Here is a 25,909-nt window from a genome sequence, read left to right as displayed (position 1 = left end):
CAATTTATGCAATACCTAAGTGAATTAACACGGATCTAAAAAATGAAAATTAATTTGATCTTTGTTTTGGACTATGCAGTAGATGAATTAATATTGAGATCATTTGGTTAATATTATATAATGATTCAATCTAATGAATAATTTGTAAATAAGAATGGCATACCAATTTCAGATCCAGAATGATTAAACATGAAACATCAAAAAGTAAGTAATAGGCCATGGGAAAAGAAAAAAGAGAAGTAGTAGGAGTTGTGCATAAAAGGCATCTTTGTAACTTTTTTTTTTCAAAATTGTTTCTGTGTTTTGCCCTTCTACCAGGGACATATCATTATTTTCCAAGACTTAAGAATTTTTGCCTTTGCAAAATTAAAATATTTTTTCCATAAAAAATGAAAGAAAGAAAGAATGAATAAATAAAATGGAATATTTTAAATTACATTTTATGACAGTATGAGAACATATACTAGTTATGTATTAAAACATAATCTTCAACTTAAATGTTCCCTTTTCCTCTGATTTTACAAGAAATAAAAACATTTTCATGGATTTCTGAATACCCCTGGGTATGGTAGGCACTGTGCCTACAATGCCTAACGAATAAGTTGGCCCAGTCTAGAACAACAGGTCTACTCTCCAATTACCTTTTCTTATGATTATTCTATGGCATTTATAAGTCTAATATTTGCAAATCTTGATTTAACATGGAATTATATTCTCACTGAATCTTCCGTACATGTTACATTTACCTACTTCCATACCTTCAAATTGCCAACTGATGGTTTTATGAGCAATTATCATAAATATTCAAAAGTACAAGCCCACATATAACAACATATAACTTCTTTTAAAAGTTATATCATCCATCTGTCATAAAAGGACCTGAACATATAGTCTGCCTTATGGAACAAAGCATTCAAATTAAAAAATATATATATATTTGTTCTGGGCATAGATTGGTAATAGATTTATTTTTTGAAATTGGGAATTAACATATAAAGAAATCCCCCCCCCATGATTTTCTTGAACTGTATATAGTATGTACTTAAGTGATCATATTACTATCTGGATGGATTACCTGGTAACTGGTTTGCTATAGAGCTCCGGAGTTCTATCATACAGTTATTCATAAATCCTCAGTTTTTACAGTTAGAAATATGATTGTCTTCACAAGAGTTCTGAAGGCTGCATAAGGAACTGGGCTAAAAAGGAGGCACCAACCTCTAACACCACGTTAGCTAGAGGCACCCTGGAAATGAAAAGGGCGATAAGCATCCTTGGTAGATCTTCTTCATATTCAGTGACTAACTAAAAGTTAGACTAGTGGGATAAAATGCTTTCACCAATTGGCATAAATAGTTAAAATGACTTTTACTCCAAAACTCTCTAAAACTGTAAAACAGAACAGAGTTTAATAGCCCACCTTCCTTGTAAAAGACAGTCTTCGCAAAGAAAAGGGAACATTTTTAAAATGCCCTTTTTTCCCCACTGTAACTCAAGTTTGATATTTAAGTTCTTCATTAAGTCAATATCTCTGAGCATTTGGTTCCTGGGCCAAGACAGAAGTATATTGTCATTACTGACACCAAAAATAAACCACTTGCTTACATGATAATGAATCTTTATTATAAGATACCAGTTTGCATGCCTGCAGAGAAGGAAAACATTCTCTCCAACACCTCAATTGTGACTTTTTTTTGCATATATACTAATTTCCATACTGTATTCTTCCATAAACCAAAAGTTTCTATTATTTCTGCTTTAGATTATGTAATTCTCTTTTCTTTGCCACAAAGCTTATATTGGAACCTGCTAGTAAAGAATTGCTACCAGAGTGAGAAGGGCTATATAAAGTACATGTAGATGAATTTTGAGTATGAGATTCACAAAGAAGGTTCAAAGGCCACATGTAGTTAACTGGCCATCATGCTATTTATATTTAACTAATTATTAAAGAAGATGCTAAAATTTGAATATAGAAGACTTTTACCATGTGGACTTTACTTCTGAGCTATAGACTTTTTGGTAAAATTATGGTTAACTGTAGGACTCTTTTCAGTGGATTTTCTGAATTAAAATAAATGGGAACATGATAATTCACAAAACTATACTCTCCTGTGTAACAAATCAAAGAATCAGAAATAATCATATGAAAATGTATAAAGCCAAATCTTATCACAAAGAATGGGAAAAGATGAGAATAATCTTTCTTAGACTAAGAAACATGAAGATAATTTCCAGTAACATTTAAAGTAATATTTCCTCCTGTAAAGTCTTAGGTGAATCTTCTCTCAGAAACTGAATTTTAATGTTTATATATTTATGCTCAATAAATTTACACAATAGCAATTCAAGGAGGAAATCAATCTCAGTGCCACATTTTGTCCCCAGTGGTTGCTGCTGGTTATGGACGGGGAGCACCAAGTTCAATGAAGCACCATACACACACCATCAGAACCAGGTTATTGAATTTAAAAAAAAAATACTGAAGACACAATAGGTTTCATGTCTTTGTAAATAGTTAATTGAAGGCCTATTACTTGGAAGAGAAATTTGAAATATTACTACTAGCAACATGGAAGGGAATTTAACCAGAAGCTTGAGCTGTAGGAAGGGAGATAAAGTGAAAACATGACCCCAGGATGGTGCAGAGCCCAAGATGAAATCAAGGAGGCGAAAGGTGAGACCCAAATCTGCTGTGTGTATATACACTCTCCAGGGAGAACATGTAAACCTGAACCTAGATGGGGGGAGTCATGAGGAAACAGATTTGTTTTATAAATGATGAGAAAATACATCTGTAAAGATGTCAAAGTAGTGACAGTGAGCAAGTCTGACTTATCCCTGTCTTTAAAGGGAACTAGGGAATTTTAAGGATAAGGTGGAACCAACTGTCAGCCTAAGACTGTACTAACATCACTTTATAAACTATTTACAAAGAATGTGAACAGTGGATGCCAAATTTTATCAAATACCTTCCTGAGTATTTTCACACGAGATTTCCTCTGGAGCCAGTGAGGATACAGACCAGTGATAGACGACATTTTTTCTACAAAGAGCCATATAATAAATACCTTTGGTTTTATAGGCTGGGAACCTCTGTTACAACTACTGTAGGGTACCACCTCAGCACAGAAGCAGCCATAGACACCAAAAACCCATTAACTCTTTTTGACATAGTCTGTTGAATGTCTGGTAAAAGAAATGGATAACTTTCTCTAATTTTATTTAGGGTTTTTGCTTCTATAGTCAAAGTGTGATAAGACTTATTTTCTTTCTGCTTTTTGGAGAGGGAGGAGGTTACATTTATGCTAAGTGTGGAAAAGTTTAAATTTATTTTTTGCTCTGGAAAGAAGTTTTACACAGCATGGGAATTTTCTGTTCCTTAGAAGTTGAAAATATCTCTGTTAAAACTACTGAACTGATTATAGCTACCATTTCTGGAGAATATTCTTTGACTTACTAAGAAAGTCTTTCACAAGTAGAGTCTGTTTAGGTTTCTTACTGTCCTATAAAATCATATATTTCGACAAGATTATCAAATTTATTAAGAAGTAATTTTACATAGCCATGTTTACAAATGTGTGTTCAATGGGATATTACTCCTTAGTGATTTATTTAATAAGGGTTATACTAAGCAAGAGTTCTATGAATAAATATGAGAAACATCATGCAAGATAAAATTGTCTCGCTTTCAGAATAAGAGAAGTGACTTCTCAAAATCTTTATTATTCCATGTGGAATCTGAATATAAAAAATAGAATATTTTAAAGAATGCTTTCCGAATTGATTTGACTTCAACTCTGTCTTAGACATGGTATGGCATGTGTGTTCTTTAAGATACATTTTGAAAATACAGAATGTATTTAAGAGCTGTATAATATGTAATTTACAATATTTCCATAACTATAATGATATTACCCTTCATCATTTCTAATTTTGCATGTGTGTTTGCTTTGACATTTATTAATCTAGGAGAAAGTCTGCCCAATTCCCTCCCAGGTTTTTAAATTTATTTTCTTATATACTTCAAGTTCTATGCCTATATTGAGTTATTTTAATTGCCCCTACACTCTTTTCTTTTTTTAAATAATTAAGGCATTTGAAGTTATAGATTTCCCTGATATTAGGACTTTGATCACTTCATACTAGTTTTGGTATTTAATATTCATGCTGTTGTTTTTTAGGTAGCTTGTAATTAGTTTTTTCCCTTTATTTTAATATAGGAATTATTTAGTAATGCACATCTTTACATATTTTCATGAGCTCCACATCTAGATAAGGTAAACTTTATTTGTTGTATCTCTCAAGGCCCATATCTTATTTGTGGTCTAACACACCTGCCTAACAGAAAAGGGATACTTCAACATCTTTCAGTATTATTTGGTTTCTTTCAGCATAAAATAATACTTTTGCTTTCCATAGTTTATTTAGTGTATAAATATTGATGTATTTTATCTCTCTATCACAATATTAAAGGACTCTATTGTAGATATTTCATTCTATGTATGATGACAATAATGCTATCTCAGCTCTCAGTCTGTGAGTACCTACTCTATTTTTATCCTTCTCTTTCCTTTTAACATTTTCATGTTGTTTTAGGTCTGTCTCTTTCATGCAATATGAAACTAGATTTTAAACAAATCCAGTAAATAGTAATCGCTGCAAAGGAAGTTTATTCTCTTACGTTTAGTGTGAAAACTAATGACTGCTTGTTTTATAGGTTTCCTCCATGTGTGTGGGTGCCTGTGTGTGTGTGTATAATTTCTTCCCTCTTTTTCTTAGGGTTTCCATTTTTATGAAATAGTATTTCACATCAGTTTTCTGAATATTAAGGATTTCCTCAAAAAGAATACCCAATATTCAAATGTTCTACTTAGACATCCAATACAGAATAAAAATCTCCATCTTTCTAATCTTTTAGGTGGTTGTGGCTACCTGCCATTTAGGCTGCTTCTTACAGCTCTGAGTTAGGAGGTAAAATCAAGTTTGCCAGGATCTTTTTCTATTACTTTTTGATGTTTCCTAATATAGAAAATTGTGCCTGTTCTCCATGGCTTCTTATATCAAATTCAACTTGTATAATATAAATCTTTCAAAGTCTTAATATGTAAGTGTATGCAGTGCTCATTAAATACATTTATAAAACAGATAGAGATTTCAATTAAGAATGGAGAAAAGTTTAATGACTCTAACAATACCACATCCATTTAGCTGAGTCCAGAGCTTAACTAAAAGAATTATTTCACTATGTTAGAAAAAGATAAATGTAGGAGAGAGTGGCTAATAAGTGACTACCTACTTTAGCTACAAGAGTTGCTGATGTATTTAATCTGATGGGAAAAATGAGAAGAAATTATCGAGGGGGAGAAGGAGGAGGAAGACTCAACAGTGACTGTTTATTATTGGCTCCCAAATAATATAGCATGCAAAGCAAACCGGGTGGGAATTTTGGTCAGTTTTATCTTTTCTTTGGAAACATACAATGTTTATGAAATACTGAATATAAGCACACTACCTTGGTACTAAAAATCCTGTATTAGTCAAATAGCATGGAACCTGGGAACCTTGGGAAGGACTTAAAATTAGGTCCCCCCTGAATCAATTTGTATCTTTGCACAGTTATGACAATATGCTGATCAGGGGAAAAGGAAGACAGGAACAGAGGGCAGGATGAGGCAACCATAAGAGATATAGAAAATGCATATCCCCCATTCCATACATACCTCTCTCACAAGCTACATGGTCTTTTTTTTTTTTTTTTTTTTTTTTTGTGATCCTAGGGTGTGATCCCTGAATATAGGATATGGGAGAACTGAACCTTATCCTTACACTACAAGTATAGTGAGTCTATGGTCAAAAAGCATAAAAGGGTGCTAGAGGAACTGTATCAAGTGGTAAAGAGCAACAGGTGGAACATAGGACTAATCCATCACAGGAGCCCTTTGAGGTCTCCAAGACAGCTGGGTGAATGCGCTTCCTGCTACTTCCTAAACAGGAACACAGCAGAGGCTGTATGTTACTATCTCACTTGGAACATATCTAACCCACTATGAGAATGTACCCCAGTGATACCCTAAGTAAGAATTTAGCTTGAAAGAAATAATAATCTATTTTGGTTGCTTAAGATTTTGAGAGATTATAATGTAGCTGTGGACTCTGTTTCTAGAAAAGTCTGTGAGGGAGGGCAGTGGTGAAGAGAAATAGTAGATCACACAGTTTCAGGGGATCTCAAAGATTCCACAAAGTTTATCTTACAGCTCTTAAAGTGATTTAATACCTAGGTTAAAAAATACTTGCTCTAGAGATTAGTGAGGGAGCCGGTCACAGGGCTATATTTTGGGGATGCCAAGTCTTGAGCCGGGGATATGAGGGGATGAACACCCCCCATATTATGGTATTTTGCAGCCATGCCTCTTGCTTTGACTCAAATTCCACTAGCCCTTACTGAGCTCAGAAAATTACCTCCTTGGATTGTCATTGGTTTATCAACATTTTAAGAGAGGAGTAAAATAGTGTTAGCATACTTCTTATACTAGTTGTTAGAAAACCTGAAAAGATCAGATGCAGACTGGCAGCGGGTGCGACAAATTAGTCCTATGACCTCATCTCCTTCTTTCTATCTGTCTTTCTCCTTCTAATAAAGAAAAGAATCTGAGGAATGAAATAGGACCTGGCAAATTCTGGGAAGACGGGATTACCTGGTTACCTCTATCTAAGGCATATCACCTTGCTGCTTCTCTTGGGCTCTTTCCACCTGTCCAGGACACAGAACCAATGTCTGAGCCTCACTTCCCCCACCTCTTCACCACCAGTTAAACCTTACGGAAACTGTAGGCATGGACTCTTACAAAAATGAGTGAACTACTTATAGAATAACAATAAGGTATTGAAATGATAGCAAATGCATTCTTAATTCTAATGGATAGAGATGATATGCTATTGTTAGAACACTGAATAAATAAAATTTTATTATTGTATGCAAAGCAACTATTTGAGCTAACTGAAACCTATCTATTGCCAGGTTAAAATATTTAAAAATTCTATGATAGTTTAAAAATGGTTACAGTATAACCTCCAAATGTGTTAAGAGTATAAGGAGGGGGAGAGAGAGAGAGAGAGAGAGAGAGAGAGAGAAAGAGAGAGAGAGAGAGAGAGAGAGAGATACTCTGAGACTTTAAATACCATCTCTCTTCTAGGCAGCAATTTCCCCAGATGAAGAGGTCACCACTGTTTAACAGTGTGCTGCCATGTTAATTTAGTATGACAAGATAAAGCAGTAATCTCAGCTCCTGGAGGCTGTAAACCGTCTGCTATCCAGGGACATGCTCAAGTCGATTTGCACTGTATATCACTTTATACAATTGCCATGACAAAGCCCCCTGAGTTCTCACATGTAAATCTCTCTATCCCTCTCTTCCACCAGCCCCCTCTTTTTCTTTCATTCCTTTGCAATTCCCTTCTCCTTGCTTCATGTCCAGGTAGACCCCATCCACTCAGCACTAATCTCTGAAAACTTAATGCTCTGCACATGACAAGGGACACACAACACACACTCCTCTCACAACCACTCTGTCAAGTCCCCCAATTTAAGAGAAGATGTTCAGGGACTTAGATAATCCATTGATCCCACTTGCATCGGCTTTTATATTTCAATCTGTCGTGTTAAGTTGTCAAGAGCAGCGATTAAACTGATGTTTCATGATTTGAGATTTACTTTCTTAGGAATGATAGTTCTCAAAGCTTGTCTTAGTAAGTTCTGCTTAAAGATTATCCCTAAGAAAGCTGGTGTATCTTCACTGGTATAAATCTAGTAATAACACAATAAAGTGTTTTAGGTAAGGACATTTTAGAGATATTCAGGGTTATAAACACAAGACTGTAAAACTGAATAAAATTTGGATTTTTAAAGAATGTCATCTGTGTAGCTCTCTCTGAATGAAGCAAAAACACCATATGTAAAAAAGGAGGAAAAACATGTTTCTATCTATGTAAAACAAAAATAATTATAGAATCACTGAAGAGGATATAAGTGCACAGGGAAGAATTAATATGATAGGAAATAAAAAGATCATATGAAGCACGTTAGGAAAGTGACACATCAACGTTTCATCCAATAAAGCAAAGGCAGGATATATGTTTAATCATCAAGAATTAGCAGTTGCAGATATAGATATTTTGGTTGGGTATGTCAGTTTTAGATGCAATATGTCAGATTTCTGACAGGCGAGCTGTTATATTATAAAAATCCACTTGTATTGTGCCTTTTCCTCATATCATATCCTTTTTACATCATCTCAAGCTGTTCTTGTGGGTAAATTAGAAAGAGATCAAAGGACTATACAGCAATAAACATAATACTAATAAACAAAGGGCTGAACTCCTCACAGAACCTCTAAAATTCCTGAATGAATATCAGGAACTTAGAAGTGGATTGAAATATTTAAAAAGGAGAGGATATGCTAGTTAATAAAACTACAGTAATAAACACAAGCCCCACAGTCATACCCTGAAAGAAAACGAGTGTGTAGCCATTAGGAGGTTCATTCAAGAAAACTAGGTAATCTTAAGACACTGGCCAAATTATATTGTTAGGTTGGGTGCATGTATGAACATGTAACAATTCTCCACATTATGTGCAACTGTAATGTATCAATAAAAATATGGAAAAAAGAGAAATAATATTAAATTCTACTATTGTAGCGTGTTGCTCTGCTGATATTGTTATTTTCTTCTGGTAAGCTCTTTGTGGAGAAGTGTGGTATGTGAACTACAGACAGATAAACATGATTTTCTACCAGGGTGATCTGAAGAGCAACTGAGCTGAGAGGAGTTGAGGGTAATGGAAAGGAGTTCACAGTGACAACACAGTCACTATAGGACAAGTGCTGCGGTAGGTCATTATTTCACTCAATAGTTAGATCAACTGCCTAGGAATTAAGTATCATTATTTCAAGGTTTAGATAAAGGTATATTCAGAATGTCTTCTGTGAGCACAGACACTGAAGATATTTACACATTCCTACATTCAACTATGAGCATGTGCCACTTAATGAAGAGGATACAATCTGATACAGGTATTGAGAAGAGTTTCATCACTGAGCACACATTATATATGCAGTGTGCTTACACAAAACTAGCCCGGGTAGCCTACCACACACAGCCTGTGTTATATAGTCTTAAGAGACAATTTTAATACAGGCAGCCCCTCATTGACTGAAATGTTATTACATGGTACATGGCTATACTTTGAAATATTTGCTGGGTGTCAGTCACGGTGCTAGACTCTGGAGAAACAGCCATGAATAAGACAGACATGTTGTCCCAAAGGGCCATAGAACTTTCTAATACAAATGAGTTTGCATCTTTTGTTCAAGGCAAACGACATCAGAAGACACTAAGGGAACTTATCAGTAAGATGAGTGAAGCACCCAAAATGAGAGGGAAACGTGAACAAGGTTCCTTCAAGTCATTACAAGAAAACAGGAATAGTGGGAGCCCCCAGTCTTTAAAAACACAGTCTTTGTTCTGGTCCACAGTAGTAATTAGTCAACCAAGCAGGAACTATTCAAGAACTATAGCATCTCTTAAGTTCTTGTGAAGTGCTAGGCATGGTTCAAAGCTATTTATGAGAATTCTATTTTAACATTTTAAAATAAAGAGGTTCTTTTATGATCTCCATTCTCTCAGGAGAAAGCAAAGACACAGAGAAGCCCACAAAACTTAAGACTAGATCACATGCCTCCTCTAATCTGGAATTGTGACTGGAAGCCAGGCAAGTTCAGGGAGTGCTTAGACTCTCTACCAAGGCATTATAATCTCTTAATCGTATCAAAATTCTATTTTGAGTTTTCTTAGGCAGAATCTTCTGGTTATGATGATGAAGGTGGATGCTTTTGCTTAACAGTCTTAACACTATTAACCAAAAATTTTGCTGTCGATAACTAATATTTATGATAAGTGAATGTCATAAATATTTGACTGATAATGTCTCTGAAAGAATGGCTTCCTTTTTGAATAGTTAAAATATATTTAAGAAACCTTTTAGTAACAAGAGTTTTAATATTTCTATTTGATTTCTCATTTCATAAGAGTTTTTCTTTAGCTTAAAAGTTTCTTGTAGAATACTTAAATTTATGAGAGTTGAATGAGGACCATGTACCATTTTTCTCCTAGATCACAGAATTCAAACATTCTTTAAGCACTTGCTTAATAACTAGCATTTATTGAGCACCTCCTATATACCAGATGCCAAAACATTTTATGTATATTGACTTTAGTGAACATTATGGGAACCCTTAGATGCTATTGTCCCCATTTCCCAGATGGTAAAAAACAAGGACAAGAAAATTCCCATAATGTGCTAAATGCCATACACATATCAAACAAAAACTTTCAATTTACCCAGTAACTTTGTCACTAGGCTTCATGTGCTTAGCCACCACACTATACCAGCATTCTTACAGCCTGTCTACAAATTAATATTCACTGTTACAAAAAGGTTTAGCAAACAATCACATATATTGCCTAATATCCTATAAAATCCAGTCTAAAAGAGAAACACTGGATAATCTTGAATTAGGACAGAATAATTAAGTAAAGACTATTGTGCCAGGTATGGTATGGTGACACATGCCCTGTAATTCCAAGTGATGTGAGAGGCTGAGACAGAAGGATGACAAATTCAAGGACAGCTTGGGCAACTTAGAAAGATGCTGTCTTTGAAAAAAAAAATTTTTTTTTCTACCTGCCTGCCCCAAAAGTATTTCTAAAGACTTAAAACTTAGAATTGTTTATTCCAATAAAAAGGATTTTAGTGTTCAAAGAAGTAGAGAGGTAATGAGCATTAGGTGTTTAAGGTCTTTAAAGGCATGAACCACTTATTTAGCAGGCAAGTCACTTTATCCAAGACAGTTTTCCAACTGTGAACTTGGATAATCACAGTTGCTGAACTCACTGGGTTAATATAGGATGGGCTCAGATAATAGGTGTGGTTTAGGGCTAGCAAGCAGAAAACATTGAAAAATCCACACTCCTATTACTGTTAATTACAAAATACCTTAAAGAACACTGACTCTTCAAAATCTCCTATATTTGAATTACACCTTTCAGACTGAGGACAGAGTATAAGATAGATTCACACGAGAGACTTTCAGGGCTGCTTCTTATGTTCTACTGATGACCCTGGGGAAATCAGTCTCAGATTCACAAGAAGCATGTTCTCTGGCCCCTGTGTCCACAGTGATAGAAAGCACGCCAGCCACCGCCACAAAGCTTGAGGATGGATACTGGTAAGCGACCAGCAATCTCCCCTCCTCCAGGACTGTGTTTAAACAGATGGGAGTGTCCAAAGGGGCCCAGAAGTGGTTGCCAGGCTTAGAACACTCTAAATGTAATGCTGTCATTATTGCAACTTATTTTTACTACTCATTAATAATAGGTTTCAAATTCATACTTGGTCCATATTTTATATTTGTCTATAAATACAAAGCTACTTAACAGTACCTTTGGGTTTATTTATCTACCTGTCTTTTTCATACATTACCTCCACTTTAAATTTCTTATTAACTCTTAGGATATTATTTTCTAGTTTAGGGATATCGACAAACAAGATTAACCGTTTTATCTTGAGACAGGCTGGATTTTTAAGAGCTAAGAAGAGACACTAAAGTAAACACTGCCTCTCCATATAATGATAACATTGTTTGCCCTGCTGCCACAGAAGCAGCCTTGACTAAATAAGACACAAAATCCAGTCACTTGTGTTCATGTACTTTATCATGTGATGTCAGTGTCACAGAGCTGGCCAAGGCTGCTCTCCTTATATTCACACCTCATCTGCTCTCAGAGATCCTTCCTAGACATGGTCTATGGGAAAAATTTTAAAAGCATGTTTCCTTTGCACAAAGGAGATAGGGAACAAAAAGGAACAACCACAGTGGGTAACTTAAATTAGCCTTACTTTTATTTCCCATTTCAAAAACTAAAAAGCTTTTCCTTTGCCCTAAGAGACTACAGAAAAAAAAAATCAGAATTTACGTTTTAAAGCAAAAAAAAAAAAAAAAAAAAAAAAAGGATGGGGCAAGAATTGCACAAGGTGATCCAAATTGATAGCATATTGAATCCTGTCAGAAATTCAGTTGAAATGCCTGCTTTATGCCTGGACAAACTATATGATCTCAGACTTTGTAGAGAAAGGATTTAAATAACAATTCTTTTAAATTCATCAAATGTGGTGCTGATAGTAGTCTAAGCCTTTGAATTCCCATTATCATTTCTTAAGGAATCATTTTTTGGAGAGTACTCCCCCGCCCCCCAATCTTCCCATTAGGTTTTCTATGCTACAGAGACTTTGTTTCTTGATTTATTTTAACAGATAGCCTCAAACTCCAATTGTCTTGGGATACACTTTTAAAACGAAAGCTGTATATATTTATTTAACTGACAGATATGTGAAGAAAGAAATTACACTAAAAGTTCATACTTCTTTATTTTATTTATTTGTTTAGGGTACCAGGGATTGAACTCAGGGGAACTTGACCATTGAGACACATCCCCAGACCTATTTTGTATTTTATTTAGAGACAGGGTCTCACTGAGTTGCTTAGCACCATGCTGTTGCTGAGACTGGCTTTGAACCCATGATCCACCCGCCTCAGCCTCCCAGGACAATGGGTTATGACCTGTAATTCTTAAGATCTAAATGACATGATACTGGTTCTGCTTCACAAAGATGCTGCTTTACAAATATGATTTTTCCCTTTTTTGAAGTACAATGGCACTGTATCTAACTGATGTGACCAAGAGGAAAATGGTATAAGCATTATCTGAAATATTTTGAGGTTCCATAGATAATTGAGTTCCAAGCCTTAAAGATTTCATTCCAATTCCTAGAAATCAGGCATCAACCTGTAAGATTTTTATGGGACTCTCTTATGTGAGTATCTTTCGATAGTGGGATATAATAACTGATGCATACTAGTATTATAGTTGTCACTAACACAGTGATGCTGGCATCATAATCACTTTCTTATTATGTTTATAATGTCCTTCCTTATTTTTACCTAACTCCTAGAATTTTTCCTGATCTTTATAAGTAAAATCTAAGTTTTAAGAAAGAAATTTGAAAAACAAAAGGCACAATTAATCAAGTTAGAGAACTGATTAAAAATAGTAACATAAGCTGTCAAATAACTTTAAATGGAAGATAGTAATAGGCACATAAAGAACATAAGTATCCCCTAAATTACTAGTTCCCAAACTAATATTTAGGTTCATCAGAATAACTGCTCAAAGTAATGTGTAACCAACAGAGGGTTTTGAATCTTGTTCTGCCAAGAGATTAAACAAATTACCATTTGTTATCAATATTGGATCAGGAAAGAAAAGTAAAGAACTACAATCTCAATTCAAAAATGTAGTGTATAGTTTTTTGAAGAACTCACTACACTGTCCCTGTTTTCTAAAAACCAGTGAAAATGTGATCACAAAACCAATTGATCTTTATTAATCACATGCAGTAAGAGAAGCCTAGGCTGACTTTAGGAAGGTCTGGCAAATCCCCAGGGCCAATAAATGTAAATAGCTATCAGAGGACAATGGTGCTGACTCTCCTACCCAGTCTCCCTCTCTGATAATGGCTCTATTGAGATCCACAAACACATCTATTAAGAATGTTTTCTTACAGAGACAACTGAAAGAGAAAGGAAGAAGAGCAGTGAAAGAAAAAAAGAAAGAAAAAAATGAGGAAGAACTAAAAACAAAACATCAAAGATACAGAATAAAGTCTGATTACAAACAGACATTGCATTATTTTTAACTTTATAATAGATGAACCTCCCCACCTCCCCTGTTTTCAATTCAGGTCTGAGACTAACAGATGAGATATAGATGACCACCTGTCCATTCCACAAAATCAGAAGCAGCATTCAAGTAAGTTTCCAGCATTGCTTCTTGGTGTCCTTGCTATTTCCAGATCCCAGCCAAGTATTTCATCATTCTTCCCACTGCATTCAAGGTGGTCATCCAGATAAAGAAAGGAAACATTTAAAACCCCAAAAGCTACAGTAGCTGCTTTTATCCCTATCAATGTCAGGCACATGTTTTACTAACCTCTCTACATTTTATATAAAAGTCTTACAGTATACTTTAAAATTTTTTTTCCTCTGTCACTCTTTCTGAGCTATATCTGCTGGAGAAAATAAGAAAAATACAAAATTTCACCATAAAGACCTCACGTTAATGGTAATTGACCCAATGTATGTATGCATATGGGAATATATATTTTCTACATTTTAAAATATAGAAAAACCTACTCATTATATTCTGTAGAAACTATTTCAAATTTATCTATTTTGGTATTTTTAAACTATGAATCTCTTGTATGAGGAATCTAACATATTATGTTATATTATGGTGATTTAGTGCTTATCTCCATACTACACAAAAAAAGAGAAAAAGACTAGTTCTTATTAATGTCCTTATTTCTGCTGGTAAGTATTCATTGTATATATCTGAGCTGAATCTTTCTGCAAAACTTCCTATTTAATGAAAGACAGAAAATTCCGCAAGAGGCCAAATCTTTTAAAGTAAACTTGCTTCCCCCTTACTGCAGCATTAGAGGTTCTAGCCTCTTCCCCTGTCTCTGCAGAGCACTGTGTGGAGAAGCTCAGAGCAAACCCTTATTAGGTATCTTGAACAATCTTACAACTCCACCTTGCACTTTTTCTGTGAGAATGGTGAACTTGGTAATTTCTCTAAGCCCAGCTGACTTTTCACTCAGCAGTATTATTTCAATGACTGTGGATATTATATGAATGAAAGTTTTCTTGACTTAACATTAGACACCCCCTCCTGCTATTGAGTGGAATGGAATAGTTTGGCAATAGGATAAAAGGGTGTAGTGAGCAACTTATCCAGTGTCTATGATGGGCTCCAGTAGATTATGTTTCACATGGTCCCTGTTCCTGCTCACCCTGGGGTAATTTCCTAAAACAATGCAAGTGTAAAGATTGAACTACTTACATTTAAACACAAGGTTGGGATCATATCTAGATAAACAGCTTCATGTGGTATTTTGTGACAACATGTACAGAATAATGTTTGTAACAATGTAATTTCTTTGTATGATAAACATCAATTTACCATAAAAAACAAATACAAACTTGTCACCATTTTCACCTTGTTTCAATTGAATTGGCCTTGTTCAGATAAGCAAGCCTATCTCTTACAGAAACAACAGTTTATAGATAAACTGTGAAATCGGGTGTGTGTGCATAGAATTATACTGCCTGCTATCATAATTTTATACTGCCACACTGCACATATGGCTTCCAAGCTTACTTTATCTGAATCTTTCTGAATCTATTCTCCATGCTATTAAGCTGAGCACATTCCACATCGTTCAAAAGTAATTACACTTTTGTCTAGAGTGTAGGAGACGGCTCTCCCTAAACAATGAAATTCTCATTATTAGAACTGGCACAATAACCAACACTGGCTTAACAATGGTATGCATTATAGCATCACAATAACTTATGCTAAGTTGGATGTACAAAGGTAACCCGAAACTAAAAAAGCTTATCAAAAGCACCATATAAAAATAGGACTCTTTACCATACCATAATTAAGGCCCTATTCTGTGACTAATTTTTAAGTAAGTCATGCATTTTTCTCTTTTCCTTCTTGAATTTTCTGGATAATATTTCATACAAAACACTATTCAAAACAAACAGCAAAAACATACAACTCACTTCTAGATTATAAATAAAACTAATATAATGAGTATCTCAAGATAGTTATAACATAGTAATTAAAAATATTTGGTGTAAACAAAAAAATCCCAGGAGCTTCCATGAACCTGAGAAGTAAAGCTTTTCTCTGCCATGTATACTGAATGCTCTTTTCCATTGTTTAAGGCTAGATTTCATTCACTGGAGTCTTACTGTACTGTTATACTTGGGGTTTCACCTATACATCTAACCTTTACAAAAGATTTATTTAAAAACAAATATTTTTCTTCTTTTGATGGATTTAAGGAAGAAACTTGACTCTCCTTGAATGTTGCTTTAGGATAATTAAGATTCTTGCAAAGTTTAAGCTCATTAATTTTAATATACTTCATATTATTAAGCTAAGATAATGCATACCCAGAGTCTTTAACAATTCCAGGGAAATGTCATCAATATGAACAATAAATAAGATACTAATAAGATTATACTCCAGAATCCAATAGATCTTTAAATATACTTTTTAAAATGTACTCAGTTGTTACAATGACACACGCCTGTAGTCCCAGACCCTGAGGAGGCTAAAGCAGGAGGGTTCTTTGAGTCCAAGAATTTGAGATCAGCCTGGGCAGCACAAGGAGGCTTTGTCTCAAAAAACAAAAACAAAAACAAAACAAGGTGGCTGGTGCAGCTCTGTGATACAGTTCTTATCTAGTATGCATAGTACTTATCTAGTATGGCCTAAATCATAAACATTGCAAAAAATATTTAAAATTAAAAACTATAGACATGTAGTATTTATTTTACAATAAAATTTAGCTCTCTAGGGCAAGTTACTCAAATTATATTTATAATGAAAATATTATGCTCTTTTTTCAATAAAATAGTGACCTAAGATTACCTATTATTCAGCAACCACAGGTGGTCAACACTTTCATTTGACGTTACATTGACACTGGGATGACAATCTAACAACAGAAGTAGCAATAACCAGAGAGAAAATTAGCACCAATGGCTTCCACAGAGCCCCTGGCTTGTTTAGATGCCATGGCCTCAATTCTCTCCAGACTCATTCTAGATTTTTCTAATGCCCATCCATGCTCACCTTAACTGACATACAGACATGTTCCGGATGTCAGTTTCTCACATCATCCAATAAATCCATCTGCATCAGAACTATTAGTGAAAATAAGCCAGAAAATCATAGTGATTCTCACCTCTGAAACTTGAAGCAACAATCTCCAAATCCATGTTAAAAAAAACAACAACAAAGGGGACCAGGAGAAACTAATCAATAGAAATGAAGCTCATAAAAAAAGGCTTTCTGCTCATTTCAGAATCGGACTTTCACAAATGCTTTTAACTTTTAGAAGAGTATACATGAATCAAATCTTACTATTAATTGCTTGGCAATATTATGAGAGCTTCATTGAAGGAACTAACAGAATCAGTTTCTTTCATAGACTTACAACAATCTTTGCCTGTATCTCCAATGAACGAGAAATATGAGGGAAGTTGATGAACGTATGTATATAATGTGCTTCTAAGACAGTTCATTCATAGTCCTCTCTGAATAGTGAGTAAAACATTCCAAGTATGAATGAACTTTTAGTCTTCATAAGGATTACAGCTGTTTGGGAGTTGCTCTTAGTTAGGCATTGAGTTTATTTCTGCAAAATACTAAGGCAATAAACACAATTTCAGAATTACATCCTTATCTGGCACAGTTTCAACCTTAACACTTGCATACCCTTGATAGGAACATTTTTAAATGACTATAGTCATTAAGTATACAGAACTTTTATCTCAGGAAATGTTTTCCGATTTAAGTTTTATACTGAAATCATCTCTCTATAACCTCAAGCCAGCATCACAGGAATCACTCAGTGATTTTACTTTGTCTCTAACCTATTCAGGCAAGCAAAATATACACCTTCTAAAATCTTTTTGTCTCTATTTAAGAATGGAGTATGAATGTCACACATAAATAGGCAATGAAATATGCCTCTTTTTCTTGAATTGAACTCTGTGATATAAAGACTATGAAACATTCTCTGTTTTCAAAGATATTGAATAGGAAAAAATAGAGAATGTATTTCCTTACTGAAATAAAAGAACCTATTGTGTAAATAGGACAATGGCCTAGTATCCAGAAAAAAAGAAAAAGGATCATGTTGAATAATAATACTATAAATATATTTAATCATTTTGATAAATGAGTAAAAGATATCTTAATCTATTTAACAGCTGAATACATCATGACATTCTGCTTTCTGAATGTATTACATTAGCAAATTCTACTTTTGGTTCTAAAATTTCTAGAACTATAGTCACCATGAGTTAGTGTCTTTAACAACTTTTCCCAAGACACAGTTACTATTTATTCATCCGTATCAATTCAGCTATTTAGTCAATAATCATAAATTGAGTATCTATTATATGCTAGATTCGAGAAATATAAATATATATCAACACACTGTGCCTCTAAAAATAAATACATTATATGGAAAGGCAGACATGTGAATGCATAAATTATAATGCAGACCACAAGAAAAGATGTAAGAAAATGTCATGGATAAAAGAATAATGGAATAGCCGGTTCCCTTCCTGCCATGGGAAATCAGTGAAAACATCAAAGAAGTGACAATTTTTGAACCCACTCTTGTGGGAGAAACACGATTCCCTAAAAAGGTAAAATTTGAGAGATTTTTCCAGGTAGAAAGAATAAAACTGTCATTCAAAGGCCAACTGTTATATTCATGAACATGCTTGGAAAGCAAAGCATGATGGTTCCATAGCAAGACATGGTAACCGAGAAAACAAAAGCCAGAGACTGATGCTTTATAGAGAATGTTGCTACGATAAAGAGTTTGGAACTAAATCCTGTGATCAACAGGACATACAGTCTCAAAAGTGAGGTAAACAATTCAAGTCATTCCTCAAGGAATTTGGAAAAAAGAATAGAAAGAAAGGCTGATATTTTGAGTTCATGTAGATGACGCTTCCAACTGTCTACTCAAGAGAAGAAAAGCAGCTCAAATCAATAAACATTTGAAGAAGAAATAAATTCAGAAGCCAATCAGATATACAGTAAGAGAAAGTGTAAGTGCTGATGTCACTACAGCAACAGTGAATCATGTGTGTGCCCTGCTCTAACACACAGAACGGCAGATCCCAATCTTCCTGGGTTACAGAGGTACTTGAAAGACTGATGGGAGCCAGAACATGACTCAAGTATGCTCATACACAGAGTCCTCCCTTTACTTTCAAGAAATCCACAGATTCCAATGAAGAACATCACCATTACATGGAGAGTGAGTTGTGTTTCATTGAGGGAAAGTACTATTCCTACAATGTCTAACATAAAACTTAGTACAAAGTGGGCAGTGCATAGCTTTTATTTAGCTACACAAATTCCCATTAAAAACTGAAGGGTTTTATGTACACTAACTACCTACATCACAGCATCTCCTTAGGTCACTGCATAATGCAAATTAACAAACTTTTCCCATATCTATTTGTGAGTGTACTTAAAATCATCTCCTCTTTTATCTTTTTTTTTTTTTTTTGGTATTCTAGCTATACTATTTATATAAAACCCTGAAACCAGTATTATAGGTACAGTACTATCACAGGAAAACCAATCTCAGAGGCATTCTCAGTTGGGTATTCCCAGAGAGCAGGTGGTGGTCAAAATGCTAAGAGGGAAAAGGCATGACAAGTGACACAATACCAGAAGGAGACAGGCTGGCTTCCTGACCCTTTTGACCTGTGTAGTACCCACTGTCCCTACTTCTCCTTAAGTTTCACCTTTTTGAGAGGAGGATACAGAGTTACGCTGTTGCACTTAGCTCACATGAACTTATAATGATAGGAAGAACAAAGAATTATGATGAGTGTGATTTAATTTGCCAAGTTATAGATAATGAGAATCTCAAACATGCCTGTGCTCTTGTGAAGAAGCAGTGGTACATAAGGTTTATAATCATGGACTCCAAAGCCAGACTGCCTGAGTAAACCCTAGTTCTTCCACTTATTATCTGTGATCTGGAGCCAGTTATTTAACCTCTTCATGCCTTTATTTCTTCATTGTTAATCTTGTTTTACAAGATTAATTATAACAAGATTAATTAATTACCTCCTGGAATTATTGTGATGGCCAAGTTATTATATTATTAAGCAGTACTTAAAATATCACCTTTATGTAAGTGCTACATATGTGCTAGCTGAACAATTCTTGATGGGGGGGGGATCTGGGAACATAATCAAATACTCAAAGAAATTTTAAACTATGAAGCATAAAATGTTGAATGAGATTATTTAAATCTAATGTGAAAATCAGAGTATCCTGTTTATCATACAGCTCTTAGAAGACATCTGATTTTTCTTGATTTAATTTCTATATAGTAATTCTGTAACAGGAACAAATACATTTATGATATGTAATAATTTCCTGGAGAAAAAAAAAGATTTAACAGAATTAGCACTGTCTTTAAAAGTATGAAAATGTATGATGAAACCTATTTTTGTTGGTGTAACCAGGTTCAAACTAACTGCACTGGCATCCTTGAAGGAGAAAAAATGAAGGAGAGGAAAGGTCACAAAAATGTGGCATCCATTCAAGCGCCATGTTGACAACATGAGGGTGGCATTACTGGAAGCCAAGTGTCCTGCTACCTCACAGGCTAGAGTGATGATCTTCTGTATTTAAGTTGGTAAGAAGGATCCAAAACCCTTGTTTGTGTTTGTGTGTGCTGTCCAGGCTTGCACCAACCATGCTATACTGCCTTCTTTCTTCTTGCACACGAAGCCCCAGCTTCCTGATCATCTGGAGACCCAGACCATAGCGTGAAGGCCCAGAGGAATTACCCTGAGGCACATGTTCTAGAATAGAATATGACAGAGAATGGCTGATTTCTGAAAACAACGGCATGTATGGGGTCGAGTTAGAAAGTGATGTTAGTGTGGTCATATTAGAAAACTGTAGTCCTTTTGAAATATATCTTCTACAAAATTCCAAGCTCTATAAGGAATACTGGAATTAAATCTGGGTAAAGCCAAAAAAAAAAAAAAAAAGAAAAAAAGCCTTGATTTCTCATGGTGGAAATGGCCAAGCCATGATCACTGCAACTCTATCCAGATAAAACTTGTATCAGAATGAATCTGACATCTAACTTTCATGCTAATTTTAAATGTGTTACTTTAATATTATTTTTATGATTTGTGTGGTTTTTATTTTAATTAAACTGTAAATGTCTCAAAAGCAAAATTTTGAAAACAAAACAAAAAAAAAAATGAAATAACATTTTCTACTGGAACCAGTTAACTGCATAGAATTCCATGATGCTAGGAGTGAATCCTGTGCATGGCTATTAAGTAGGTGATAATTATAAAGCAAAGGACTGAAGCCAAACTATTAGAGAAGACTGGTCACAAAGTGAGTGTAGGCACAACAGACCATGAGAAACCTACCATTGTATTGTGCTGAGAAGTGGGAGTCCTATGGCCACAAGTCTCTTGCGTCAGCAGAGAAACTGGCTGAAATTCCTCAGAGTGAGGCTTGTTGGGAAAACTCACATGCAAGGGAAGGTGAAAGGCTGGGAGCCCGTCACTCTCCTCTTCTTCCACTTTCTGTCTGCTTGTCACCATGGCTACCTCTCCATCTGCTTCCCCATACGGAGAGGCTGGTCGCTTGGAAGACATCCTGGAAAGAACAAAAGAGGAGAAAATAATGAAACCTCCACATAAATCCTTAATGCCGTCATTGTGTGGTTAGGGGCCATTGTAACAGAAATGCCTTTTTGTGCTAGCAGAGAGCAGGAAACCATCCAAATACCACTGCAAAGCACACACAATCAGAAACAATGGCCAAGCAGGTAGCAACAGAACAGTGCTTGTTTGTTGTGAGAATAATACACTAATATAGCACTCTCTTGTATTCTGGCTTCTTAAACAAGAGAATTCACCTAAGAACACTGCATAATGAAAGACCATTTCATTTTAAAGGAAAGAAAAATACCCATCTAGTTTTACACTTTGATAGACCTTATTGAAGACAGAACATCTATGAATAGCAAATACTGTTGGCAGTTTTAAAAGAAGGAAATAACTAAAATTTCCTTCATCAAAAATAAACCAACTAAATAAATGATTGTCATTAGAAGAAATTTGCATTTTATTAAAAGTAGGATTATTGTGAAAGGCAGAAATATTGGTTATAAGCAAACCTCAGAGCAACTGACAAAAAGTTTGGTATTTGTTGAAACCTTAAGAATGGAATGAATTTTAGAATCATGGTTAATCTTGAAACATTTGAAAATTTTCTTTGCCTCACTTCCCCAAAACACCCAATTTTGTCATTTAGTTCTGATATCAAAGTTGCAAGGTAATAAAAAGATCAGATTATAAAACGATTTCAATTCTACTTTCACAACTCTATGAATGATTTAGTTGTGATTTTGCCAAGCTATATACCCCTTAGAATTCTTTAAGACAAAAAATCTAAAGAAGGATGTTTTGTTTTGATAAGCTAAGGCCTTTATGAAAATAGACTTAGATAACTGAGCAAGTTTTAAACATTTTCTTTGTATTGGAGACTGATTCAAAATATCATCAAATGTTAAAAATACATGGCAAATATTTTTTAGTTAAAAAGAAAGTTCCTTTTCCTTTCATTAAAAATTTTTCATAGAAATGAAATTGTGTTAAAATATTTGATGAAAAGAAAAACTCCCCTGCAATATTTACAACTTGATCTGACCTTGAAAATGCTGTATTTTTTGTTCAACAAAGAGTGTTTACAGAATCATCCATTCTTATTCTAGACCAGTGGGATGGGCAAAAAGCAGCATTCCCTGACTGCCACACCACTTCCTTCATAGACAGCACAGATTTTTAAATTTAAGATGTATTTCCAAAAGAAAGGCTTCTAATCATTGTTGGAGAATACTACTATGAGTGTTAGAAGTTTCAGTAGGAAAATGTGTTCCAATACTGAAGATATCCTATTAAGTAATAAGACAGTAGAAAAACTTAAGGGCTTTAGTATCAAACAAACATTGTGAGATTTAATCTATCTCAGTTTACTCATTTTCAAGGTGAGATATAATATCTACCTCTTCAATCTTTTTGAAAATGAATTATGTACCATATGAAAATAACTGGTATGGTACTTAATGAAGAGTATATACTCAAATAAAAGCACTTTCTTATTTTACAAAACTTAAAACTCCAGGGTGACCCACATACTCTCAAAAAACCTATACACAAAAAAACACCAAAATAAAGAAAGTGAATTTCTTTCCAAGAGCTTAAATGTAAACTCAATGTGAATCACAAAATCTCCTATTAGAGAAATGCTCCTTGGCCAGCAATACTTAACTCTAAGTTGATCAAATGTATTAGTAAGTATTAAAAAAAATGTTAACAGTAGAGGCGATCAGCTAAGATCAGAAAAGGAGGAGGAAATATTGGCAGCTACCACACACGGTAGGTTTTGCCTTAGGGAAAAATAGTTTGAGTCATCATATTTCGAGTATTTTACTCTACCTTTGATTCTAGTATGGACATCTATTCCATGTACATTGTCAAAAATGGAGAGGAATATAAAGGGTTAGAATTAAGAGTTAGAATTGTTTTAGTCTCATTGGCAGTGCCATTTCTCTCATTTCTATCATCAAACTGATATTTTATTGCAAGTAACAACCCCTAAACATTAGAAATATTTAACTCCTGCTGTTCTGGTTGCCACTTTTGCAAGCAAACTTCTGATTCCCATATTAAACAAAAATGAATAGACAAAACACACTTGAAATATTCAGGTCTTTGTAAAGAGATTTGTCACAGTAAATTAATAAAGGGACTTTTAATTATTTGTTGGTTTCACCTGTACTTAAGTATAAGGAGATTATGTCTTTGTTATAACAAACAGCAGAATTTGTGGTTGATGTAGGCATTATGATTCTTACTGGAATTAACAAATTCTCTACCTCCACCTCATATGTAGTCTCCCAGTGTCTGAAAACTCTAGGCAATTGACAGTCCATCTCTGGGTCATCAAAGCAGAAAGCTAGATCAGCTAGCCTTTCCTAAGTTATTACAACTCTATGACTTTTACAACTATGAATTTTCTGTTGATTTCTACTTTATTAATATCATTATTTATAATGAGTATGAAAACTGAGAGTTCAGAAGTAGACATAAGATAGATAAGACAAACTGATAAGATTTGATACTCTTCTCAAAACTTATGACCATCTCAATATCTAAATTAATTTTATAAACAGGGTAACTATTCTCTGTATATGACATTCTATGGAGCAAAAAGTTTAAAACACTGAGCATGAAGGAGTGATGGTGCCAGAAGGAAATGCATTCCAAAAATATCCCAGTGTTCATGTCCATTTCAATTTCATTTCCAAAGACTTCCAGAATGTCCTTAATATGTTAAACTTGAAAATATTGTTAATAAAGATTTCTAAACAAAATTCAGTTATTACAACAAAAACAACCATGGTTATATTTCAGTAACAGGCTATTAAGTTAGAAAATAGTATGCATCTGACAATGATGTAGAGAGGTATGAGGTGTTGGTCACACCACAAGTACTTATGTTTACTGGGACCTATGGTATCTTTAAAAATATTGATAACTAACCAACTCACCAATAATATTTGACTCTTGAAGGTTTGTTAATCTACCAAAGGGCTTCATCTGGGATAAAGGGAACCCTCAATTTCAAATGCAGGGAGAAGGCGCCACAGATAACCATACAGTGTTACTATAGGATATGTAGGTTTCGGTGCATGCAGCTTGCAGTATGAGGGAACCTTGAAATAATTTTAGGATCTAGGCTGGCATATGCTCAGATGTACTCATTCAGAGAATTTTTTTTTGTCATTACTGTGATAAATGCTGGACTTACCAAGGAACAAAACTAATACTTCAAAAAACTTGACATGAGACAGACAAATGTGATTTAATGTCACACTGCTCTGTGGAATTGATGTTAAAACAGTAGTCTTTAACACAGTTTTACGAGTGGTCAAAAAAACCTTCTTGAAAGAATTCATGTTTAATGCCAAGGCAAGAGAGACATTTTCAAATCACCAATAACTATTTACTGACCCTCTACTATGTTCAAGATACTTATCCAATAAGCATTTTAAAAAGCTTATTTACTAGTTAACAAGATTTTAAATAAAGGGAGAAATATTAATAAAAAAACAGTTCAGAACAAGGGCCAAATGACATTTTAGCCAAATACACAAGAGCTTCAGGATATCAGAGCACCCTGAAATATTTCAGAGAATGGTTGACTAGTTGGATCTGGAGGAAAAAGAAGAGCAAATGAAAATTTTTGGACAAATGGAGAGAAATTCCATGTGGGAAGTCATAACAAAAGAAAAGATCCACAGATACTTTTAGAAAGTCAATATAAATTTAGGGGTCAAGCTTACATAGAAAAAGGAGCAGTTTGAGAAGCATGAATCACATCCTATCTCTAGTCTGCAACACTCCTGGAGTGGCTGAGAGAAATGAATGGAAGAGCTAAGCAGCAAGCTGTTTGTACAATAATCTGCTTTTTCTTCACTTCTCCCTGTAGCATTCTGTACCATCATATTACTCTGGTCAATAGGTAATAGTAATTAAAAATTATTGGGGTCTTTTGCTATTGTCTGATGCATCTGCATGTGCATTAGAGTCACTCTGCAAGGAAGATATCCCCATTTGTACCTTGCATGCACAGAGGCAAGAGAAAGAGTGTGAGATTACAACAGAAAAGGAAACCAGTGGTTCTTGACTTGGCTGCACAGTGGAATTATCAAGAGAGGTTTAAAAAAATGTAGATATCTAGGTCCCAGCCCCAGAAATTTTGATGCTATTCATTCTAGAGTACAGTCTGAGTGTCAGAATTATTTAGAGCTCCCCAGCAATGCTAATGTGAAATCAATGTTGTGAACCATTTGTGTTAGTAGAAATAATGCCCACCTACCCAAAATGTCCTGACCCCAATCCAGGAGGTCTGGGAATTATGTTATCTTAAATGGATAAAAGGATTCTACAGGTATGACGAAGTTAATGATCTTGAAATGGGGAGAGAATTATGAATACTATTGCTGGGTTCAGAGTAATTACAAAGATCCTTATAAGATGAATAACAGAAAAGTCAGAGGCAGGGGGAG

General features: G+C 34.6%; 1 protein-coding gene across 20 annotated transcripts in view; it reads right to left on the bottom strand.

Moving 5' to 3' along the window:
- Nucleotides 1-25,909, bottom strand: part of Sox5 (SRY-box transcription factor 5) — a 955,314-nt gene that overhangs the window by 315,080 nt on the left and 614,325 nt on the right. For 18 of the 20 annotated variants that reach the window (XM_078015084.1, XM_078015082.1, XM_078015079.1 and 15 more), the window contains one exon: nucleotides 21,198-21,429. In XM_078015084.1, the coding sequence (XP_077871210.1) occupies nucleotides 21,198-21,428 (231 nt within the window). In that variant the 5' untranslated portion in view covers nucleotide 21,429. The remainder of the gene's footprint in view (nucleotides 1-21,197; nucleotides 21,430-25,909) is intronic. The other 2 variants (XM_040280903.2, XM_040280904.2) reach the window with 1 other exon arrangement.

Source organism: Ictidomys tridecemlineatus, chromosome 6 (assembly GCF_052094955.1).
Source record: "Ictidomys tridecemlineatus isolate mIctTri1 chromosome 6, mIctTri1.hap1, whole genome shotgun sequence".
Lineage (NCBI taxonomy): Eukaryota > Metazoa > Chordata > Mammalia > Rodentia > Sciuridae > Ictidomys > Ictidomys tridecemlineatus.
This window is presented reverse-complemented; position numbering and strand designations above follow the sequence as displayed.